Genomic DNA, 23020 nt, shown 5'->3' with positions numbered 1-23020 from the left:
TTATTTATTTTTGAGAGAGTGTGCATGGGGGAGGGGGCAGAGAGAGAGGGAAACACAGAATCCGAAGCAGGCTCCAGCCTCTGAGCTGTCAGCACAGAGCCCAACATGGGACTCGAATTCACAAACTGTGAGATCATGATCCGAGCCGAAGTCAGTCGCCTAGCTGACTGAGCCACCCAGGCGCCCCTCTCTATGTATTTATTTACTCATCTGTGTATCTCTCCATCAATCCTTACTTTACGGGCTCTCTGATTGCTTCATTTCATTTGCCTTTGTGAGCTATTCTTTTTTTTTCATTAATTAATTTATTGTTTAATTTACATCCAAGTTAGCATATAATGTGCAACAATGATTTCAGGAGTAGATTCCTTAATTCCCTTTACCCATTTAGCCCATCCCCCCTCCTACAACCCCTCCAGCAACCCTCTGTTTGTTCTCTGTATTTAAGAGTCTCTTATGGTTTGTCCCCCTCCCTGTTTTTATATTAATTTTGCTTCCCTTCCCTTATGTTCACCTGTTTTGTAGTCAAATGCCCTACCACTGATATGCTCACCTGTTTTGTATCTTAAATTCCTCATATGAGTGAAGTCCTATGATATTTGTCTTTTTCCTACTGACTAATTTCACTTAGCATAATACCCTCCAGGTCCATCCACGTATGTGAGCTATTCTTTGTCAGTGTCCCCCGTTCTTGGGCCCTTTTCTCTGCTCCCTCTATTCTCTACGGGAAATCTTAACCCTGATATGACTTTAATTGCCTTCCATGTGCTGGGAGACTCACAAATGTATATATCTAGGTCATATTTCTCTGATCAATCTGAGACCAATTATTTACACCCGCACCCCTAATCAGTGTAGATCAAGGGAGTAACAAGTAACAAGGCTAAAGGTTCTGAGGGAGGGAGTATGCTTTGGTGTGTTCGTGGATCAGCAGGGGAACAGCTATAAGGGAATGAACAAAGGGCAGAATACCATAGGAGATGAATCAGAGGTAAGGAGGGAGGGACAGGTAGTGGGGGCAGGGAGGTATATTGGGTAGGACCTTGTAGAACATTCTGTAGACTTTTACTGTGAATGAGGTGGGAAACCACCGGAGGATTCTGAGCAAAGTAATGATAGGATATAGGATATCATCTGATATGACTTAGAATGTAACAGTTCACTCTGTCCCTGTGTGGGAGTTGAGTGATGGGGATAAGGATGGAAACAGAAGACAAGGTAGGAGTCTGTGGCAATAATCAAGGGGAGATTTGACTAGTGTGATGATAGTGGGGGTGGGGAGAAGTGATCAGATTTCATGTGTATTTTGAAGGTTGAAACAACAGGATTTGCGGTGTGAAGTATGACAAAAAGAAGAATCAAAGATGACAGATTTTTCTGAGCATCTCAAAGGATAGAACCGTCATTAACTGAGATGAAGAAGACTGACACAAGCAACTTTAAGGGTGAGGTTGGGAGGCGATAAGGAACTTAATTTGAGATGCCAATTAAACATTCAAGTGGTGATGCCAAGTAGTCAGTTGGAAGCATGAATCTGGATTTTAAAGGAGTGTCAGGCTGGAGATACTTACATATGCACACACACGTATATTTTGACTTAGCATATCTGTGGTCTTTAACACCATGAAGTGTGATGAGATCACCGTCAGGATTAGTGTGGAAAAGGGGGAAAATGTCCACTAAAACACATTTAGAGTTGGGGGAGATCAGAAGAGCAATGAAGATGAGAAGTAGGGGCGAGTGAAGTGAATCCCTGAAAGCCAAATGGAGACAGCAATTCAAGGAGGAGGGAGTGATCAAGTCTGTCAAATGCTGATGATAATTTCCTGCAGATACTGTTTCCTTTGCATGGAATTTGTACATTCTGCCTCCTAGCTTGCTTATTTTTACTTCATTTTCATGTCTCAAATCAAGTGCCTTTTTTTCCCGGGAAGCCTTTTCTCCCAGACTAGTTTATACATTTTCATAGGCCCTAAACTCTCTTGTGGGGGTTCTCAACACAGTTTTACTTAACTATTTGTTTAATGTTTGACTCCTATATTGGACTTTAACTTCCACGAGCAATGTCAGTCTTGTTCACTGGCATATCCCCAGAATTTCTCACAGTGCCCAACATCGGGAAATACTTGTTGAATGAGGGGCACCTGGCTGGCTCAGTTGGTAGGGCATTGAGTCTTGACAATGGGCATGGGGACTACTTTAAACAATTTTTGTTGAATGAAGGGCTGAGCAAATGAATAAATATGTCCATGTGTACTATGACTGGCATATTTCAGGATGTCTCAGAAAATTCCACCCTAAACATCTTGGTGCAGTCCATACTTGGGACTTTGAGCAGCACCATTTCTCAGCAAGAGGCTGAGTCTTTGCCCTTGACTTTTGCCCACGGGGAACAGCAGAGCGTACAGAGGGCAACATCATTGTCCTTGCCATCCTTACCATGTTACAAGTATTTTACGTGCTTTTATATGTATTTTACATTTACAGCATGCTGTCTCCAGTGTCAGCTACAACCTTGTAAGCTATTACTATCAGTGTTGCAATCAAGGAGGTAAAATTTTGTGGAGATTAAAGTGTGTTCCAGGTGTCATTGCTACTATGTGGCAGAACTTTAAAGTCTGTGCACTGTCTTCTTGGCCACGCAGATTTTTAACTCTTACTCTTCGCTTAACGACTAGCAGTAAGCCTAGGTTCACACACTCTTCACTTTTTGCCGGCTGCGTCCTTGACTAAGTTATCCGATCCTTCTGTGCCCGGTTTTTCCAACCATAAAGTGGGGATAATAGCAATACCCACCTGTCAGGATTGTTTTGAAAGTTAAATGAGTTAATATTATTTTTAGATTAGAACCTGATACTTGGGTAAGCACTTCCATAAGTGCTGGCTATTATCATTATCACTTCTTCTTCTGAAGCAACTCAGTTGCCTTCTGATCGGCTCCCCTCTGTTCCAGTAACTGTGCTTCCCAAGAATCCTGTGCATACCATCTATATAGCATTTATCCTACCACTGTAATTTTGTATTTTCATGTCTATTTACCTCAGCTAAGGGCAGGAGAGTCTCCACAACTCTGTACAGTGTACTTGGCACTAACACACACACACACACACACACACACACACACACACACACACACGCAGTATGTTTGAAAGGTAATTCATCAGCCCCACTACCCAGAGACATCTAATTGGATGCTAAAGGCAGCTAGGGTCTCCAGGGTTCCTTTATAGCAGCCAGGATAGTAACTATAAGGTTTGGCCTATATATTATTTTTATTTTAGACTATATTTTTCCTTACCAGATTCCTTTGTGAAACTACTTCACTGGAGATTTTTTCAGACTATTAACTGTTTTTACAGAAACCATAAAAACAGCAGATTTTCCTGTGCTTTCCTTTGACTCCCTGACTTTTACCTTTTTGTATCTCTTTATAGTATTTCGGGCTCTTTTCTGCCTATTTTGTGTATTAGCCCCATTCTTTCTTCTGATTTCCTGTACCATTTTGCCTTCAGATACTACAAAGGGAGCCTTACCTTTGAATGTTTTGTCTCAGTGATCGTGCCACACACTAGTTCCCTTACGTCTGGTTAAAGGGGGTAGCCACAGTGCTAATATGACGAAAGCATTTGGACACTTTTCGAGGGTTTCGTACTGAGTGTCACCCTACCTTAAATGGAAAAAGAACTGAGTAGTTACTAACAAAAGGCAAAAGACATTTAATTTCAGAAGTTAATGCGTGCTAATCCTTCAGTGAAGCATAGAGAACCAAGAAAATTTGCCTTTGATCAGACTTTCTAAATTAATGAACTGCAGGTCATTGGGAACAATTGGACAGTAATCATGCAGTGGCTTCCCTTTCCAAAGACATTTTTCTTTGAACCAGTGAATATTTTGTAATCCTTCTATGTCCTCTTTTAAGTTCTAAGGATATTTTCTTTTTTTTTTTTTTTTTTTTTTAACATTTTATTTATTTTTGAGAGACAGAAAGAGATAGAGAACGAGCAGGGGAGGAACAGAGAGAGAGACACACACAGAATCTGAAGCAGGCTCCAGACTCTGAGCTGTCAGCATGGAGCCCGATGCGGAGCTCGAACCCACAAACCGTGAGATCATGACCTGAGCTAAAGTCAGTTGCCTAACCGACTGAGCCACCCAGGCACCCCTAAGGATATTTTCTTGAGTAGAGACTCCATTAAAAACAGAGTATTCTCGGGGCGCCTGGGTGGCTCAGTTGGTTAAGCGGCCGTCTTCGGCTCAGGTCACGATCTCGCGGTCCGTGAGTTCGAGCCCCGCGTCGGGCTCTGGACTGATGTCTCAGAGCCCGGAGCCTACTTCCAATTCTGTGTCTCCCTCTCTCTGCCCCTCCCCCGTTCATGCTCTGTCTCTGTCTCAAAAATAAATAAACGTTAAAAAAAAAATTTTAAAAAGAGTATTCTGATAAAACATAAGCTATAGAAGCAAGGAAAACGAGGATGAATAGAATTACTGTGTCAAGAATTGTTAATAGTAGGGGAAAGAGTCTGCCTCTTGGAGCTGGGTTGCTATCTGAGCTGCCTCCATTGGCTTGTAAACTCACAGTAGGGAAGTACTGTGGCAGTGTTTTTCATTGTTGTGTACATTTTTCTAATTTGCAGTTACAATTTAGGATCAAATAATTGACAAAGCTCTTATACATAACTTGCCTAGACCACAAAAGATGCTATCTTTTATTTGTCCAATATCAACTACCTCCCTCTTAAAGTGGTAGTTGGTTCCTCAACACTTGGCACCATTAACTGATAATCTGAATTATGGCATTGTGTTGTTTGGGATTGGGGATTGTTTCTATATTCTCACGCTGTACTCTTCCACATAAAGTACTTGGAGGAGGGCATGTTTATATGTTAAACCCTCATACCACAGTGGCCAAAATGATCTTCTTGCATATTAATTGTTTTACAGCAGCTCAGGGAGACATTCCTTGCTGTTTGGCCAAAATATATTGACATTGTTTATTGCGACTGTTGCACATTTTGTGTTAACAGTGGGCACTGTCACCGCAAGGCATCATCAGGGCACCGCCTTAAACTTCCAGTATACCGCTTGGGAAGGTCACGCTCGCTGATATATGCTCTACAGAGCTTTCTGGGAGAAGCAGACTTACATTTTATACAGCAAGGTCCAAAAGCACAGACTGCCCAAGGTTTCAGTTTACAAGTAGAGGCCCAGCAAGGATCCTTTGTGCACTGATGTTCTGACCCACAGTTACACTCTTCATCACCTTCCACTACCTTGTTACCACATTGTTCCAGTAGGATAACATTTCCAAAAATAGATGTATTTGTCAGACAGATCCTGCCCCGCCCCACCCCACCCCACCCCCAGCTATAGTTCATGAGGTTAAAGTAACTTCCATAACTGCAGTTGCTAAACGTACAGGTATTTGTATTATGGGCAATCATGATGCAATATTTTTATTGCATAAACAGAATTCCTCTACATGAGACATTTCAGGATTATGGCCCAGTTGGTGAACAATGACTACTGCAAAATGGAAGAATTTACAAACCGCTGGCCCCAAATGAGGGTACCATATTCCTGAGATGCAAGCCAATCCAAATACATTAGAAAAATCCCAGCCCACACACAGATGCCCAGAATCATGTGGCAAACAGGGCTAAAGATGAATGCTTTTCCAGTCACTGAAAGCTGTCAAGAAGTTGACTTGTTCAACATTGATAAAATTTGTCTGGTTCCAAATCTCAACCCCAATTTAAAAAATGCGAAGGCCTACACGTAGACAGATGGAATCTACTAAATTGGTCACATTTAATATATTTCTGTTGTCTTTGAGACATTCCTGTTTGAGTAATTGAAACTACAGTTGAACACCACTATAACCAACTCCACAAAGGGCCAGTGGGTCCACCAGCTGTGGGAATTTGGGGCAAGTTTTGAATTTTCTGCCCTGAACTCCAACTTCTGATGTTACATCATCTTTTATTAAGCTGCATTTCATGAGTGGGAATTGAGTCTCATAACAATTAGTGTTCCAATGTGGTAAAGTGCCTTGAGGTCATTTATCTGTCGGATCCCTCGAATGGTCCATAAACAGGTACTGAGGACAATCAGGGATCTCTGGGGGCCCCCTCAACATAACCATGATGGTAGCAGTCATCTTAGATGAAGGACTTATCTGCATGGAGGGCGTGCAGCTCTGTGTGTGTGAACACCTGCAAGTTCTGGAAACCCAGAGCTTCTTAGGCTGTAGACAAAGGAGAAGGGTGTGGTCCTCCAAGCACTGGCTGTAGGCAATCCTGAGGGAGATAGGTGGAAGGCTCTGCCAGTGCTCCAGGCTCTGGGGTCCTTCCTGGGAATCACCATTTGGGTGGGGCCCACATGCCAGTTGCGTTTCCTCTAGAAAGACTAAGAGAATGTTGTTGCTTTTTTCCTAAACTCCTGGGGTAAATATTAAATAGGGTGTGTGTGTGTGTGTGTGTGTGTGTGTGTGTGTGTGTGTGTGTGAGAGAGAGAGAGAGACAGAGAGAGACAGAGAGAGACAGAGAGAGACAGAGAGAGAATGAATTCTCCACCCAGGCACCACTAGTTTTGCAGTTTATATATAGACCTATAATTCATTTTGAGTTAACTCTGTAAAGAGTGTAAGGTATGTGTCTAGATTCATTGTTTTGCATGGGAATATCCAGTTGCTCCAGCACCATTTTTTTTTTCATGTTTACTTATTTTTGACAGAGCGTGAGTGGGGGAGGGACAGAGAGAGACACACACACAGAATCTGAGGGAGACACAGAATCTGAAGCAGGTTCCAGGCTCCGAGCTGTCAGCACAGAGCCCAACATGGGGCTCGAAGTCCTGAACTGTGAGATCAGGAACCAAAGTTGGATGCTTAACTGACTGAGCCACCCAGGCATCCCACTCTAGTACCATTTCTTAAAAAGACTGTCTTTTCTGTATCATATTGCCTTTGCTCCTTTGTCAAAGACCAGTTGACTATACAGTGGACCCTTGAACAACAGAGATTTGAGCTGCATAGGTCCACTTCTATATGGATTTTTAAAAAATAAATGCAATACAGTACTATAAATTTCTTTTCCTTTTTACTTTCTGAAAACATTTTCTTTTCTCTAGCTTACTTTATTCTAAGAATACAATACATATTATATATAACATACAAAATATGTGTTAATCCAGTGTTTATGTTATCAGTAAGGCTTCTGGTCAACAGTAGTCAATTAGTAAAGTTTTGGGGGAGTCAAAAGTTACATGTGGATTTTCAACTGGTTGGTGCCTCTAACTCCCATATTGTTCAAGGGTCAACTGTATTTGTATGGCCCTTTTTCTGGACATTGTATTCTACCTCTTTGATCTACTTCTCTATTATTTTACCAATACCACACTGTCTTGATTACTGTGGTTTTATAGAATTCTTGAAGTCATATAGTGTCAGTTTTCCAATTTTATTCTTCTCCTTCAGTATTGTGTTGGCTATTCTGGGCCTTTCTGTCTATGTAAACTGTAGAATCACTTTGTTGATATCCACAAAAAATTTGCTAAGATTTTATTGGGATTACATTGAGTCTATAGATCATTTGAAAAGAATTCACATCCTGACAATATTGAGTCTTCCTATCTATGAACATGGAATATCTCTATATTTATTTGGTTCTTTGATTTCATCAATTTTGTACTTTTCCTCATATAGATCTTATGTATATTTATTTGATTTATACCTAAATATTTTATCTTGGAGGGGGGCTAATGTAAATTGTATTATGTTAAATCTCTACAAATTTGGGATTTCCAGATAGTTTCTGTTATTAATTCTAGTTAAATTCTATTGTTGTCTGAGAGTATATATTATATCATTTCTATTCTTTTAAATTTGTTAAGATGTATTTTATGGCCTGAGATGCAGTTTATCTTGGTGAATGTTCCATGTGAGTTTGAGAAGAATGTGTATTCTGTTGGTGTTGTGTGAACTATTTTATAAATGTCAATTATATCCAGTAGATTGATGGTGGTATTAAGTTCAAGTATGTCCTTACTGATTTTCTACCCGCTGGATCTGGCTGTTACTGATAGAGGGGTATTGAAGTCTCCAACTGTAATAGTGAATTCATCTATTTCTCCTTGCATTTGAATCAGCTTTGCTTTTTGTATTTTAATGCTCTGTTGTTGGATACATACACACTAAGGATTGTTATGTCTTCTTAGAGAATTGACCCCTTAATCATGTGATGTCTCTCTTTATCCTTGATAATTTTCTTTGCCGTTAAGTCTTCCCTGTCTGAAATTAATTTATCTACTCCAGCTTTTTTTTTATTTGTGTTAGCATGGTATATTCTTTGTCCCTTTATTTTAAAATTGTATGTCTTAATGCTTAAAGTGGGTTTCTTGTACTCAACATATAGGTGGGTTGTTTTTAATCCACTTTAAAACTCTCTGTCTTTTAATTGGTGTGTTTAGGCCACTGACCTTTAAAGTGATTTAAAAAAATTTAATATTTATTTTTGAGAGAGAGAGAGAGAGAGAGAGAGAGAGAGAGAGCGCGAGCAAGAGGGGGAGGGGCAGAGAGATGGAGACACAAAATGCAAAGGAGGTTCCAGGCTCTGAGCTGTCAGCACAGAGTCCGACGTGGGGCTCAAACCCACAAACCCAGTGAGATCATGACCTGAGCCAAAGTCGGATGCTTAACCAACAGCCACCCAGGTGCCCCAACATACTGCTTTTTTCTACTGGCAAATCTTTGGGAATGTTCTGTCATGGATTCTGAATGTTTTTTCCTTTCTTATTCTTCTGATAGTCCCATCATACCCATGTTAGATCATTTATAGTGGTTCAACAGTTCTTGGATATTCTGGTCTATTTTCTTTTCTTTTTCCTTTCAGTTTAAACACTTTTATTGATATATTCTTGAATTGACTGATTCTTTCCTCAGCCATGTTCAATGTACTGATGACCTCATCAAGGCATTCTTTCTATTATAGAGTTTTCAACTTCTAGCATTTCTTTTAGATTCTTTTATTAGAATTTTCATCTCTCTCTTTACATGACTGTTTTTCCATATTGTGTACTTTTTACATTAGAGTTCTCAGCATGTTGATCATAGTTGCTTTAAATTTCTGGTCTGATATTTCCAACATCTCTGCCATATCTGATCTGGGTCTGATGCTTGCTGTGTCTCTTCAAAATGTTTTTTATCTTTAATAAACCTTGTAATATTTTTTGTCATAATCAAGGTATGATGTACTTGGTAAAAGGATATGTATGTGTTGGTATGTAGGCCTTTAGTGATGCGGTGGCAAGGTATAGGGGGAGGGGAAATTCTGAATCTTCAGATTAGGTCTGAATCTTTAAGTAGCCCTGTACAGCTATACCGTGACCCTCACAACTCTTCTCAGTTCCTCCACCCCTCCTAGGTGGAATAGGATGACTAGAGGAGGTTAGAGTCTTATATTTTCCTTCCCCCCAGTCCAGTTAGATGCTGATAACCCCAGTAGATTAGACTGTGGGAAATAGTTGTTCTTTAAGCCTTATGAAAAAGAATAGAATGCTCTGGATGTATTTCAGTTATGGCTACTTTCATCTCTTCCTGCCAGAACAAGGAGGGGATTTTTCTCCGACGTCAGCATGAGAACCTGGTAGGTTCATGGAGGTAAAACTCCCAGAAGTGTGAGGGGCCCTCTAAACTGGCCTTCCCTGTAATTTTTAAGTCTCCGACTTGTCCACACCTAGCCTTCAGTAATTCGTCAATTACGGTTTAAGTTTTCCTATCCATTCCAGTTTCCCACAGATATTTCTGCTTGTGGCTTTCTGCTCTGGAAAGTTATGGGTTTCCATATTCACTGCTGGTCTCTTCAGTTTTGGAGACAGCGGTTTTTCCATGACTTCGGTTCTCTTATGGATCTCAAAGAAGTTAGTAATTTTTAGCGTGTTCAGCTTTTTACTTGTTTGCTATGATGGAGTCATGACTTCCAGTCTCTGTACATGCTGCACCAGAAACTCAGCGTTTCCCTAGGTACACTTTCCTTGCTCTTTCTGCTGCTTGGAATTCTCTGAGATTCCTGGTGTGGTGTGGTTTCTGTCATTAACTATGGAAAAATTCTCAGCCATTATTACTGCAAATATTTTTTTCTGCTTCTTTTTCTCTTCTCTGATTTTTATTCCCTTTATGTGTATATTACACCTGTTATAATTGTACCACAGTTCTTGGATAGTCTCCCCCCACACACCCCCGGTTTTTTTTTCTTTCCATTTCAGTTTAGGAAGTTTCTGTTGACATACCTTCAAGCTCTCACGGATTCTTTCTTTGGCCATGTTCCAGTCTACTCATGAGCGCATCAAAAGCCTTCTTCATATCTGTGATCATGTTTTTGATATCTTGTCATTTCCTTTCGATTGTTTCCTAGAGTTTCCATTTTCTGCTTATATTACTCATTCTTGTATATTATCAACTTTTTCTGTTATACCCCTTAGCATATTAATCATGGTTATTTAAGTTCCCATTCAGGTAATTCCAAAAACTTGCCATATCTGAGTCTGACTCTGATGCTTGCTTTGTTTTTTCAGACTGTTTTTTTTTTTTCCCTGCCTTTTAACATGCTTTGTAATTTTTTGTTGAAAGCCAGACATGATATATTGGGCAATAGAAAATGAGATAGATAGGCCTTTAGTGTTTATTTGACCAGAAGTTAGGCTGTGTTTATTCTTTCCTGTAGCTGCAGATGTGAGAAGTTTCAATTTCTTCTAGAGTCCTTGTTTTTGTCTACCATATTGTCTTAGGATTTCCTGAGAAACTCCTTAAAATAGAGTCTATGTTTTATAGTTCTTTCAGGTGTAATCCACTTGTACAGAAGCCCTTTTGATGTGGTATAAGGAGTGGGAGAATGGGAAGCATTCTGTGTTCTTAGATTAGGTCTCAGTCTTGTAGTGGTCCTGTGCCCCTGGACTATGAACTTGGGCATTTAAGCTCTCCTATCTCCCCATCCCCAAACTTAGGTGACATAAGAAGGCTAAAGGGGGATGAAGTTGGGTAATTTCACTTCCCTCAAGTTGAATAAGGCTCTGGTGAAGTTGTTCCCCTTGCTGGGTAGGCCTTTGTTTTGAGGACACTCTGGGTGTATTTCAAAGTGGTTACTGTTGCCTTCACCATATGTCCCCGGATTGCTTTTCTCCTCTTCTTGGTCAAACATTTGGTGATTTTTTTTCCCCCTGATTTTTATTATGAGTGTCTGGTAGATTTTTTGGAGATCAGACTTATGGCAGTATAGAGGCTCCCCTTAGAGTGAGACCTCAAGAGTTTTTAATAATGATGTTAGTCAACACTCCAGGAATTCACTGAAGTCACCATTTGCGCGTCATTGGCTCCAACCACTTCTGCTTTAGATAAGCTCATCCCTATTCTCTGCTTTATCCAGTTTGTTTGTCCTGTGTCTCATTGGTCTGATGGACCTAAGAAAGGTCATTGATTTTTCAGCTTTTTCATGTTTTTCCTTTTTGTGAGGGTGGGAGTGATGATTTGCAAGCTTTTTACATGACCGAGCAGAAACCAAAAGTGCATCTGTTGTACAATTTGTATTCTTTTAGACTTGCTTTATGCTATGAATGTCATCAGTTTTGGTAAATGCCCTACATACATTTGAAAATGATGTGTATCCTGCAGTTTTTGAGTATAGTGTTCTGTATGTATTGATTGGGACACTTTAATGTCATTTAATTCTGTCTTATTTTCTTGCTTGTTCTAGGTAAAGGTCTCCAAATATGATACTGGGTTTTTTATTTCTTCTTTTTGACCTCTCAACTCTTGCTTCACATATTTTGAAGCTCTGCTATTAGGTGCATACAAAATACCATGGAATGTTTCTTCCTATATTAAATATTGTTCCTCTTTACCTTGATTGATACCTCTTTATCTTTGTCAGTATTTCCCTTACCATCTTTTTTTTAAGTTTATTTATTTATTTTGAGAGAGAGCGAGTGAGCATGAGTTGGGGAGGGGCAGAGAAAGAGGGAAAGAGAATCCCAAGCAGGCTCTACACTATCAGTATAGAGCCCGACACAGGGCTTGAACTCATGAACCATGAGATCATGACCTAAGCCAAAATCAAGAATCAGAGGCTTAACTGACTGACCATGGTGCCTCTTGTCAGTTTTTTTAAATTAAAACAATCTTTTTAATTCCAGTATAATTAATGAATAGTGTTGTATTAATTTGAGGTGTACAATATAGTGATCCAACAATTCTATTCACCTTGTCATCTTCTGATATGTTTTCATCAGATTTATTTTTGTTAACGTTTGCTCTCTTTTTTATATCTTGGTGTTCATATGATTTATCTTTTGCTTTCAACCCTTCATAACTATTATTAGCTACATAATTATTACCTACATAATAGATTTAGTTGTGTTGGGTTGTGAATAAACAAATCAGAACTGAAAGAGCAGGTGTAATTATAATCACCCCTGCCTTGTTTAAGAAAATTAGTAGTGGGGCGCCTGGGTGGCACAGTCGGTTAAGCGTCGGACTTCAGCCAGGTCACGATCTCGCGGTCCGTGAGTTCCAGCCCCGCGTCAGGCTCTGGGCTGATGGCTCGGAGCCTGGAGCCTGTTTCCGATTCTGTGTCTCCCTCTCTCTCTGGCCCTCCCCCGTTCATGCTCTGTCTCTCTCTGTCCCAAAAATAAATAAACGTTGAAAAAAAATTAAAAAAAAAAAAAAGAAAATTAGTAGTAACTCTTCAACCCACTTGCACATGCAAAATAGGTGAGTTAAATATGGGTGTGATTGGTTATCATTATCCCTGTATCTTCAAAGCCTTTGATCATGGCACAAATGTCTGTAATTCCTAAACATTCAGTCATTGCTCTTAGGTTACTACTGTTGAAGCAATTGCTGAAACTTAATTAGTAAAGTTTGATTAGGATATGTCTCTGTTTTATCACTATTCAGTCATTTGTATTACCTCAAAAAACACTTTGAGAACCCACTATACCAGAGATTTTGTGAAAGGGTATATTGTTTTTAATTTATATTTTTCATATAGATTCAAACTCTAATTAATGTAGAACTGTTTAATTTTTCTATTACTTTTGTTTGGTTTTTCAAGGAATTTCCCCCAGGAAGTTTCCCAAATTTTCCCATGAAAATTTGCTTAAATTTTTAAACTTATTGACAAATTTATTCCTGTGTTTAAATTTCCATTATCTTTTATAAGCAGCTTAAATGTTTAATTAGTCAATTTTGTAAATGGGACCAGTCAAAGGCCCCTTAAAATTATTGCTAAATGTAGTCTGATTTATACATAAAAAAGAAGAAATCAGAGCTAGAAACTGAACCGAAATGCCTACAGAACTAGGCTTTTTGATTTGCAATTTTAAAATTCTTAAAACCAAAATGAAACCCTCTGTATAATACTTTTGGTCACACACACAAAATCCCCCTTGATAATTGCAACCAACACCTATCACCCACAACCTCTGTCTCCATTGTCCTAATATTCAGCCTACTGATTGGCCAAGTACCAAAGCTAACTTAACAACGTTGATTTCAAAGGGTGACTGCAGGCTGTACGGTAATTATACAGAGGAGGGAAGATTAAATACAGGCATTTCTTGAGATATTGCTGGTCCAGTTCCAGACCACTGCATTATTATTATTATTATTATTATTATTATTATTATTATTATTTTATACATAATAGAAACTACTATAGGAACACTTACTGGCAATTTGTATTTTCTCAATTTAGTTCTTGATCAGTACTGCTAAGTGTTTGTCAGTTCCTTATAAGGAACCAGTGTTTGACTTTATTTTCTTTTTAGTATATTTTTGTTTTATTGTTTTGTACTCCCATCTTTATTTTTATTTATTTTTAATTTTATTTTATTTTATTTTATTTTATTTTATTTTATTTTATTTTATTTTATTTTATTTTATTTTATTTTATTTTATTATTTTAGAGAGAGAGAGCATTAGCAGGGGAGAGGGGCAAGGGAAGAGAGAGAGAGCATCTCAACCAGGCTCCACACTCAGCATGGAGCACACGTGGGGCTCGATCCCATAATGCTGGGATCATGACTCCAGCAGAAACCAAGAATCAGATACTCAACTGATTGAGCCACCTAGGCCCCCCGTCCCGTGTTTATTTTAAAATTTTATCTATTAAAGTTTAATTAGCTCTCATCTTTCTAGCTTTGTGACATTATATCTTACATAAAATATTTTCAATCTTTCTCCTTTTTAAAAAAAATATTTATCTATTTTTGAGAGAAAGAGAGCAAGAGCATGGAGGAGGGACAGAGAGAAGAAGAGAGAGAGAATCTCAAGCAGGCTCTACACTGTCAGCACAGAGCTCGATGTGGGACTCGAACTCACAAACTGTGAGACCATGACCTGAACCGGAATCAGGAGTCAGAGGCTTAAGCAACTGAGCCACCCAGGCACCCCTACTATCCTTTTCTAATATATACCTTGAAATACAGAAATTTCCATATAAGCATTGCTTTAATTCTACAAATTTAATATGTTGTATTTTCATTCAGTCCAAAATATTTTTAATTACATATTTTGATCATACTTGGACCATGGCTTATTTAGAAGGCTTTTCTTTAATTTTGAAAGAAATGGCTATTTTCTAGCTCTTTTTCCTATCCAGTTTTTAAAAATTCTGTAGTTAAGGAACATATATTATGCGATTTTTATTTTTACCATTTGTTGAGACTTCCTTTATGACCATGGATATCATCTATTTTGCTAAATATCTCATGTGCAATTGAACCTAATACCTGTTCTGCAGTTGTTGGCTGTAGTGTTTTACATGTGTCAGGTTAATTTGATTAGCCTTGCTTAAATCTTCTATTTCCTTATCCTTTTTTCGTGGGTGATTTTTCTCTCAGTTGCTGAGAGAAGTATGTTAATATTTACAAGTAGATTTTGTATTTTTCTATTTCTTTTTGATTTCTCAATGTTTTCTTTATATATTTTGAAGGTATTTATTAAATAAATACAAATTTGTGTTGAATTTTATCACACTAAATATATCTTTAACTACTTTAGCTTTTCTGTTATTAATATAATGCCCCCCCCCCTTTTTGGCAATATAAATTAGTAAGATATTATCATTATTTTGGTGTAGAAGTTCCTTCCTCTCAATTCAGATGTTGAATTTGTTCCCCTGGAATGTGTTGAATTAGATTCTGATTTGCATCTAGAGCCAATAAAGGATGGTAAGAGTATGTCTTCAGGAGACTAGGTATCTCCTTGCAGAGTAACTTCCACAGAAGGGACAGGGTCTCAAGCTATAGGTGTCTAGGCTCTTCAGACTGGCTTCTCTCCCAGTAACTGAGACTCAGGGACACTTGGGAGGATCAAGATACTCAGAATCAGTTAAGTCCATCTGGAGTTCTTCTTTGCAAGCGTCAAGGTTTTTTGCCTTCTCAGTGTTCTAACTTTCCCATCAGAGTCTTGGCAAATCTACACATTCAACTTATGTTGTGGCTCTATAACTTCACAATTAAAGTTTGATTTTTTTTTTTTTTTTTTTTTTTTTTTTTTTGTGGTAAAACTGACTCTATGTCCAAAACCAATGAGAGATTCTTTTAGGTCTATCATTATCAGCTCTTTGAGCTGAGAGTTTAGAGCCTTGAGCCTCACTGTGCAAATTCTCCAGAACAGTCTTTGAGGTACTTCCAGCCATCATCACACTTGGTCCCCACACATTTGCTTCAGCCATCATCACACTTGGTGCCTACACATTTGCTTCAGTAGTACACTTCATCACAGTAAACATTGGCTGGTAATTCAATTCATTGTGATGTCATTGCATGCTCATTCCCCATTGGACAGGAGTTCAGCAGTGTGTAAAGCCATGGACATGCCCATACCAATCCCAGAGTCCCATGGTGTCTGTCTCTCTTGGCAGCACTCTTGGTACCAAGTCCTGTAGCTGTCAAGATCTAGTCCAGGAAAGAAAAGCCTACCAAGAGTAATTAATCTAAAGGAATTCTTGAAAAGTTTCTAAAGGACTGGAAAGATGAAAAGAAGTGCTGAGGTACACAGAGGTATTAGTTGCTAGAAAAAGCTCTATGCCTAAGATTGGGGGGGGTGTAGGGAAGGGCAGAGGATGGGGTTATCATAAATGGATAGTTTCATAATGGGCCTCATAGATCTGGACTGTAGAAGATAGGGCTTTGCTCTGGTCATGTTGGTAACTTAGGAAATCAGAAAAGGGGTTCTGTAGAGCTAATAGCTGTTCTTCCCATAAGGTGATGCTGAGCTGGTACTGGGGGACTTGGTGAGCTGATACTTAGCAACTTGGAAGAAGGTCTTCCAGAATTGTGACTCAGATCTCAGAGAGAGAAGTGCTATACACATGGGGCTTATATCAGGGTGCTTTGTGGTATGCCTGGAACATCTAAGGAAGGGACACTGGCTAGCTAGTGTGGGTCACCCGGGGTACTGGAGGATGGCTCTGTACATCTGGTGCTCAGACTTCTGAGAAGGGCACACTGTTCATCTAGTACTCATACCTTTGTTAGGGCTTAATGGAGCTGGTTCTGGGAATGTGGTAACCAACTGTCCCCACCAGAGCAAGGCATCATGGCTGGGAATTTACAGAACGTAACAGCAGGCAGGCAGATAGGTAATGACAAGTTCCTTGTCCTCTTTTCTTGCGTTTTATTCTCTCTCTCGAATCCGTGTTGATAAAACTTCAGGAAGCCAAATAACAACGGAGAAATATAATGTGCAGATCCCATCTCCAGCTATAAATTTTAGTTTTGGAGTTCAGGAAATAATTGATAATTATATAACAAGTGTCAATAGAACGCTACTATGGCTTCTGTGGTGGTAGGTAACAGCAGGGGGTGCTGATCTGTGTGAGGCTCTCTGATATTTAGTATTGTGTCAATTGGTTGTGGCTCACTAAATTGACTTCGTGACCCTGTATGGCTTGTGGCCTAAGCTTGAGAAACACTGAAATGAGTCTGTGACTGGGCATGAGAGGAGACATGGGAAGATAAGGGTTTGGGGCAATTTGAAATAGCTGCTGGAAATAGAAGAGCTAAGTATTGATTAAGAGGAAAACCTGAACACTGCTTGAAGTGCTGGTAACCGTAGAAAGGAGGGCTTTGGAGTGACATCGGTTCACATGGTTTGTGGTAACACAGTGTTCCTTCAAGGCTCATCTTTGGAGCAATGCAATGTTGACAGTCTGATGTGTCTCAAAGATTCTCAGCAATGAACTTTTCTATTATTACCGCATCATATTTCTGACAAAGCTTAATATAGGTTATTCTCCTTTTTATAATGCTTTATCTTTTCTTTTTGTTTTGAGAGAGAGAGAGCACACGTACGTGTTTGAGCGTGCACTTATGTGCGCATGTGCACAAGCAGGGGAGGGGCAGACATGTGGGACTGGATCCACAAACTGTGAGATCATGACCTGAGCGGGAATCAAGAGTCAGATGCTTAACCGACTGAGCTACCCAGGCGTCCATCTAATGCTTTATCTTTAATATCCCTCTTCCAACTCACACATTCTCATCCTTTTTTAAATATAATTTATTCTTTTTAATTTTAAGTTTTAGTTGTTAACATACAATACAGTATTGGCTTCAGGAGTGGAATTCAGTGATTCATCACTTACATACAACACCCAGTGCTCATCTCAGCAAGGGCCCTCCTTAGTACCCATCACCCATCTAGCCCATCCCCCACCCACCTCCCTCCAGCAACCCTCAGTTTGTTCGCTATCATTAAGAGTCTCTTGTGGTTTGTTTCCCTCTCTTCTATTCCCCCACCCCTTCCTGTTACGTTCATCTGTTTGGTACCTTAAATTCTACATAGGGTATTTGTCTCTCTCTGACTGACATTCTCATCTTAATATTCCCAGATCTATAGCATATACCAAGTATATTATGAAGAGAGAAATGGAGAGGAAATCTAGTAATTAGGATTTCACCTCTACCAGAGATCCTTTCCCTGAAAGGATTCATTTAGTATTCTTGGCTTCCAGTAGCCATCCATTAGTTCTGAAAAAGCATCCAAATGTGGACAGGAGTTCTTGACATTATAATGCTAAGGATATTTTTCATACTCTATACTGCTGACCCCATTTGTGTACTTATTTAGAATATTCATGTCACCAGTATATATGTTCCAGTGTGTCTCCAAATTTAATTTTTGCTTTCAAATATTCAATAAATTATTGATACTTTTAATAAAAGTTAGTGAATGAACAAATTTAACTTTTGCCTGAACCAAAATTTATGTTTTCAACAGGAATGACATAAGTCCACTTGAACTGTGTGTGGCCTTTTGAACGTTTTAATGAACTGACTCTAGGATTAAGCTTCTCAATCCATCTTTCTCTAGAGAATTCAGCTAAATCACTGGCCATGAAAAAATATAGAATAGAATCTATATTTATACATCTAAGATGAGTCTCTTATGATTGAAAGCATGATGCAGCTGAGCTGGGTAGAGAGAAGGCTGCTGCCTGCATGCTGTGATTGGAGGCAGTTGGGCTGTTTGCCTTGTCTCAAAATAGCAACGCATTCCCTGCTTCCCTATCAGTGTGGCTGCCTTTCTTTGGATGTCCAGAGTTTTTCTACAGATAAGAATGCATCTTAAAATAAAAATCTGTCTTGATTGGAAGGGGTCTCCCAAAATTAATGAGTCCCTTAAGTGACACTTACTTTGACTGCTAACCTCGGATACAATGGGAGATCAGATGTCCTGCACAAGTAAAGGGGAGATAGAATAAACTGTGTGGCAAAAAGAGACAAAAAAGTCGGTGGGTTTTGGATGGGTTGTCCACATGCTTCCTGAAGATAGTAGGGTATTGGTAGATTTTTGGTTGGAGGAGCAATCGGGAAGTCAGATGTCTGTCTTTTAATAGGGAAAATTTCATTGCCGGTTTACATGTTTAGAAAACAGTATGTAATCAATTTTTATCTATCCACCATCCAGTTTCAACCATTATTTATGACTAACCTCCTTCATTTCTTCCTCTAGAAACCTGTCCTCTACCACCCCCTGCCTGCCTACACACACACACACACACACACACACACACACACACACACACACACATATATGTATATGTGTGCATATGTATATACTCATATATGTGCATATGTATATGACAGTCTCGGGCATTTTATTAATTCTAGCCTCATTCCAATTGAAGAATCACTTTTACTTCACTTTCTTCTCTCTCTATCCCACCCTTCCTACCCCACCAACCCCATCCTAGCTCTTCTTTTTTATTTCCACTTACAGCACTGCAACTCTGATGGTCCACCTCTTCTAGGACACAGATCCATAAAGGTCAACCCTGCACCCTAAGCAGCTCAGAGGGAGGAGCCAGACCAGCAGTACCTCATACCCTGCCCTCTTCTGCCCTGGACAGGTGGCTTCATAATGACAACTCCATAATGGCAGTGGGTGAGGCCTTGGTGCACATCAGGATCACTCTTCTGCTACTCTGGGTTGGGATGTCTCGGTTCATTTCTGGCCACTCTCAAGACAGGCCCTCCCAGCACTTCTCCTCCCCAGAATTGGTGGTCCCCTTGAAGGTGACTGGCAGGGACAGAGGTATAAAGGCACCAGGCTGGCTCTCCTACAGCTTGCAGTTTGGGGGCCAGAGACACATTGTCCACATGAAGGTCAAGAAGCTCTTGATTTCTAAACACTTCCTGGTGTTCACCTACACAGACCAGCAAGCCCTCCACCAGGATCAGCCTTTTGTTCCAGACGACTGCTACTATCATGGCTATGTGGAAGGAGTCCCTGAATCCCTGGTTGCCCTCAGTACCTGTTCTGGAGGTTTTCGAGGAATGCTGCAGATAAATGACCTTGCTTATGAAATTGAGCCAGTTAGGTTTTCTGCCACATTTGAACACCTGGTATATAAGAGAGATAGTGATGATACACAACTCCCACCTATGAGATGTGGGCTAACAGAAGAGGAAATAGCACGACATTTGCAGTTGAGAGCCTCATATAATTCTACTCTGATACAAAGTTCTTATCCTGGCTGGTGGACCCACTTGCGGTTTCTTGAGCTGGGTGTAGTCATGGACCATAATCGATTCCTGTACTACGAAAGTAACGTGTCAGTAGTACAGCGTGAAGTATTTGATGTTATCAATATACTAGATATCTTATATTACTCTTTGGAGGTTGATGTAGTTTTGACTGGGATTGAAATCTGGAGTGAAAGAAACCTAGTTGTCGCTGATCAGATAGATCAGCTTGTGGAGGATTTTGCCCTTTGGAAGTCTGTCAATCTTGATGCCCGACTGCACCATGACACTGCCCATCTTTTCATAAAAAAACGTTTTGGCACAAAGCTTGGAGTTGCCTACGTTGGAGGGATATGCCAACGCCCTTTTAATAGTGGAGTTGATGTTTTTGAAGGAGACAGTCTGTTTTATTTTGCACTTACTGTGTCCCATGAACTTGGTCATAATTTGGGTATGTTTCATGATACTGAACAATGTGTGTGTGGGCTTCAGTGGTGCCTAATGTATCCTTCCCGGAAGGTGACAACTAAGTTCAGCAATTGCAGTTATGCCCGGTACTGGGACAATACTCTCTCTAGAGGGTCATGTATTAAGTCATCTCCACATTCTGCGAATATCTCTATGGGACAGTTTTGTGGGAACTTAGTGATTGAAGAAGGAGAGGAGTGTGACTGTGGCACCATACACCAGTGTTTAAATGACCCCTGTTGTCTGTTGAACTGTACTCTGAAGCCTGGAGCTGCTTGTACTTTTGGAATTTGTTGCAAAGACTGCAAGTTCATGCCATCAGGGACTGTGTGCAGGCAGCAGATGAGTGAATGTGACCTCCCCGAATGGTGTAATGGGACATCTCATCTGTGCCCAGAAGATGTATACGTGCAGGACGGGGTTCCCTGTGGTAATGATGCCTACTGCTATGAAGGGAGATGTCCCAACCATGACAAGCAGTGCAGGGAGATTTTTGGCAAAGACTCAAGGAGTGCATCTCAGAGATGCTACAGAGAAATCAACACCCAAGGAAATCGGTTTGGTCACTGTGATATCACAGACCTAATATACATAAAATGTGAGGCCCCTGATATTCTCTGTGGGAGAGTACAGTGTGAGAATGTGGAAGTAATTCCTAGTCTGATACAGCATTCTACAGTGCATCAACTTCACCTCAAAAACATCACTTGCTGGGGCACTGATTATCATGTAGGGATGTCCATACCTGATATTGGCCAAGTGAAAGATGGCACAGTGTGTGGTCAAAAAAAGATATGCATCCACAAGAAGTGTGTCAACATGACCTATCCACTGCGAAGCTGTCAGGCTGATGAGACCTGCCACATGAACGGGGTCTGCAATAATAAACAGCATTGCCACTGCAACTATGGATGGGCACCTCCCAAGTGCCAGCATGTGGGCCATGGAGGCAGTATTGACAGCGGGCCACCTCCTCAGAACCAGGTGGCATCAGAAGGAGAGAAATGGTTGGACTACCTGATATTATTGTGGTTCATTCCTTTAACTCTTTTTGTTTTACTTTTCCTAATTATACTTGGTAAGAAAATTTTGAATGAAGAGGAGGAGCGGGAGGAGGAAGAGGAAGGCTAAAAACTCCTGTCGCATTAAACAAATATCTAGCACTTCTTTTAATAGTACAGAAACATTAGAGCATGTCTGACTGTTTAAAGAAAAATTTAAGGATCCCTCATATCAGGATCATAAGCATTAATATCACACCAGAGGATTTCTAGCATGTACTTTCTTACTCTTCATGTTTTAAGCAATATTAAAACTTCATTTTTTTTTCCCCTCGGAAGTCGTCTGTTTTTATTTCCTGGGCAAAGGCACAGCAAGGAGATATTTTGAAGCTGGAGTCTATCAGCTCTAATCCTCCTCCCACCTTTGTGCTCTAGATGTGATGTCAGGAATATGCCTCTACAGATCCCACTTCTGTTCCACCTGTTTTCTTGTGGGTAACTGTACCAACAGAGGGCAGTAGAAGTAGCCTAGAGTGCTGGATGAGGGGGGAAAGGGGTTACGTTTCTGTGTGCCGAAAGTAACTCTATCATTTTGGCTGGGCCATTCATTCTAGTAGCCAAGTTTGGTTTTGGACTCCAGTTTTGTTGGCTCTTTAGAACCACCTTCATTCTTGGTCACTGACACCCTCAGAGGTCTGACGTGCAGCTCTGAGCTTAGCAGGGTGGTCCTCCTCTGATTTCTGACCAGCAACTGGTCCCTTGCCCTGCTCTGCAAGGGACCTCTTTGAATCACCGGCATATTGATAAACCACTTTCCTTTGTTCTTTCCTTTGTTCCCCTCACCCTAGGGCTATCAAGTGCTTTCAGTAGTTATTTTACTGTGATAGTCTGAATTCTCCAGAAGCAGAGTTAGAGCTTAGATTGTGAGATTTTGATAGGGACCAACTACTGTGAAAAGGGGAGGAAGTCAGTTGTGCAGAGAGAAATGGTACTGCATGGAAGCCATGGCCAGCCCAGCAGCGAGCTCTGGAATAAAAATACTGCGTGACAGATTTGGCCCCAAATGGCCAGGTCTTCATACCCTCTCTTGCTCATTCACTGGATGTGGGGTGACCTGGGAAGGCAACCAAGGCTATCCTAAATAGCTGACATCTGGAGACTCTCTGCTGATTATAATCTCCGCAGCTGTTCAGCAAGACTTTCCTTGAAGGAGAATCAAAGTGGCTTATTTGGGGCTCCTGGGTGGCTCAGTCTGTTAAGCATCCAACTTTGGCTCAGGTTATGATCTCACGGTTGGTGGGTTTGAGCCCCACATCAGGCTCTGTGCTGACAGCTCAGAGCCTGCAGCCTGCTTCAGATTCTGTCTCTCCCTCTTTCTCTCCCCCTCCCCCAATCATGCTCTGTCTCCCTCAAAAATAGACATTTTTTTTAAAAGTGGCTTATTTGGGGGCGCCTGGGTGGCGCAGTCGGTTGAGCGTCCGACTTCAGCCAGGTCATGATCTCGCGGTCCGTGGGTTCGAGCCCCG

General features: G+C 40.4%; 2 protein-coding genes across 2 annotated transcripts in view; both read left to right on the top strand.

Annotated features, from left to right (window-relative positions):
* MED6 (mediator complex subunit 6) overlaps positions 1-19409 on the top strand; it is a 57618-nt gene extending 38209 nt beyond the window's left edge. The window contains exon 7 of the mRNA XM_045060132.1: positions 19280-19409. Within this exon, the coding sequence (XP_044916067.1) occupies positions 19280-19345 (66 nt within the window). The 3' untranslated portion in view covers positions 19346-19409. The remainder of the gene's footprint in view (positions 1-19279) is intronic.
* A 25-nt stretch (positions 19410-19434) lies between these two features.
* On the top strand, positions 19435-21828 carry LOC101084205 (disintegrin and metalloproteinase domain-containing protein 20). The gene has a single exon (XM_006932956.5). It carries the CDS (start codon positions 19435-19437, stop codon positions 21622-21624), a length of 2190 nt encoding a protein of 729 aa, XP_006933018.2. The 3' UTR covers positions 21625-21828.
* The last annotated feature ends 1192 nt before the right edge of the window (positions 21829-23020 follow it).

This window comes from Felis catus, chromosome B3, assembly GCF_018350175.1.
Source record: "Felis catus isolate Fca126 chromosome B3, F.catus_Fca126_mat1.0, whole genome shotgun sequence".
In the NCBI taxonomy this organism is placed as follows: Eukaryota; Metazoa; Chordata; class Mammalia; order Carnivora; family Felidae; genus Felis; species Felis catus.
The sequence above is the reverse complement of the archived record's forward strand: the minus strand, read 5'-3'. Positions and strand labels throughout refer to the sequence as shown.

Bases quoted from the DNA above. Each gene is read 5' to 3' on its own strand.
- LOC101084205 (XM_006932956.5), top strand. From the start codon at position 19,435: ATGGCAGTGGGTGAGGCCTTGGTGCACATCAGGATCACTCTTCTGCTA.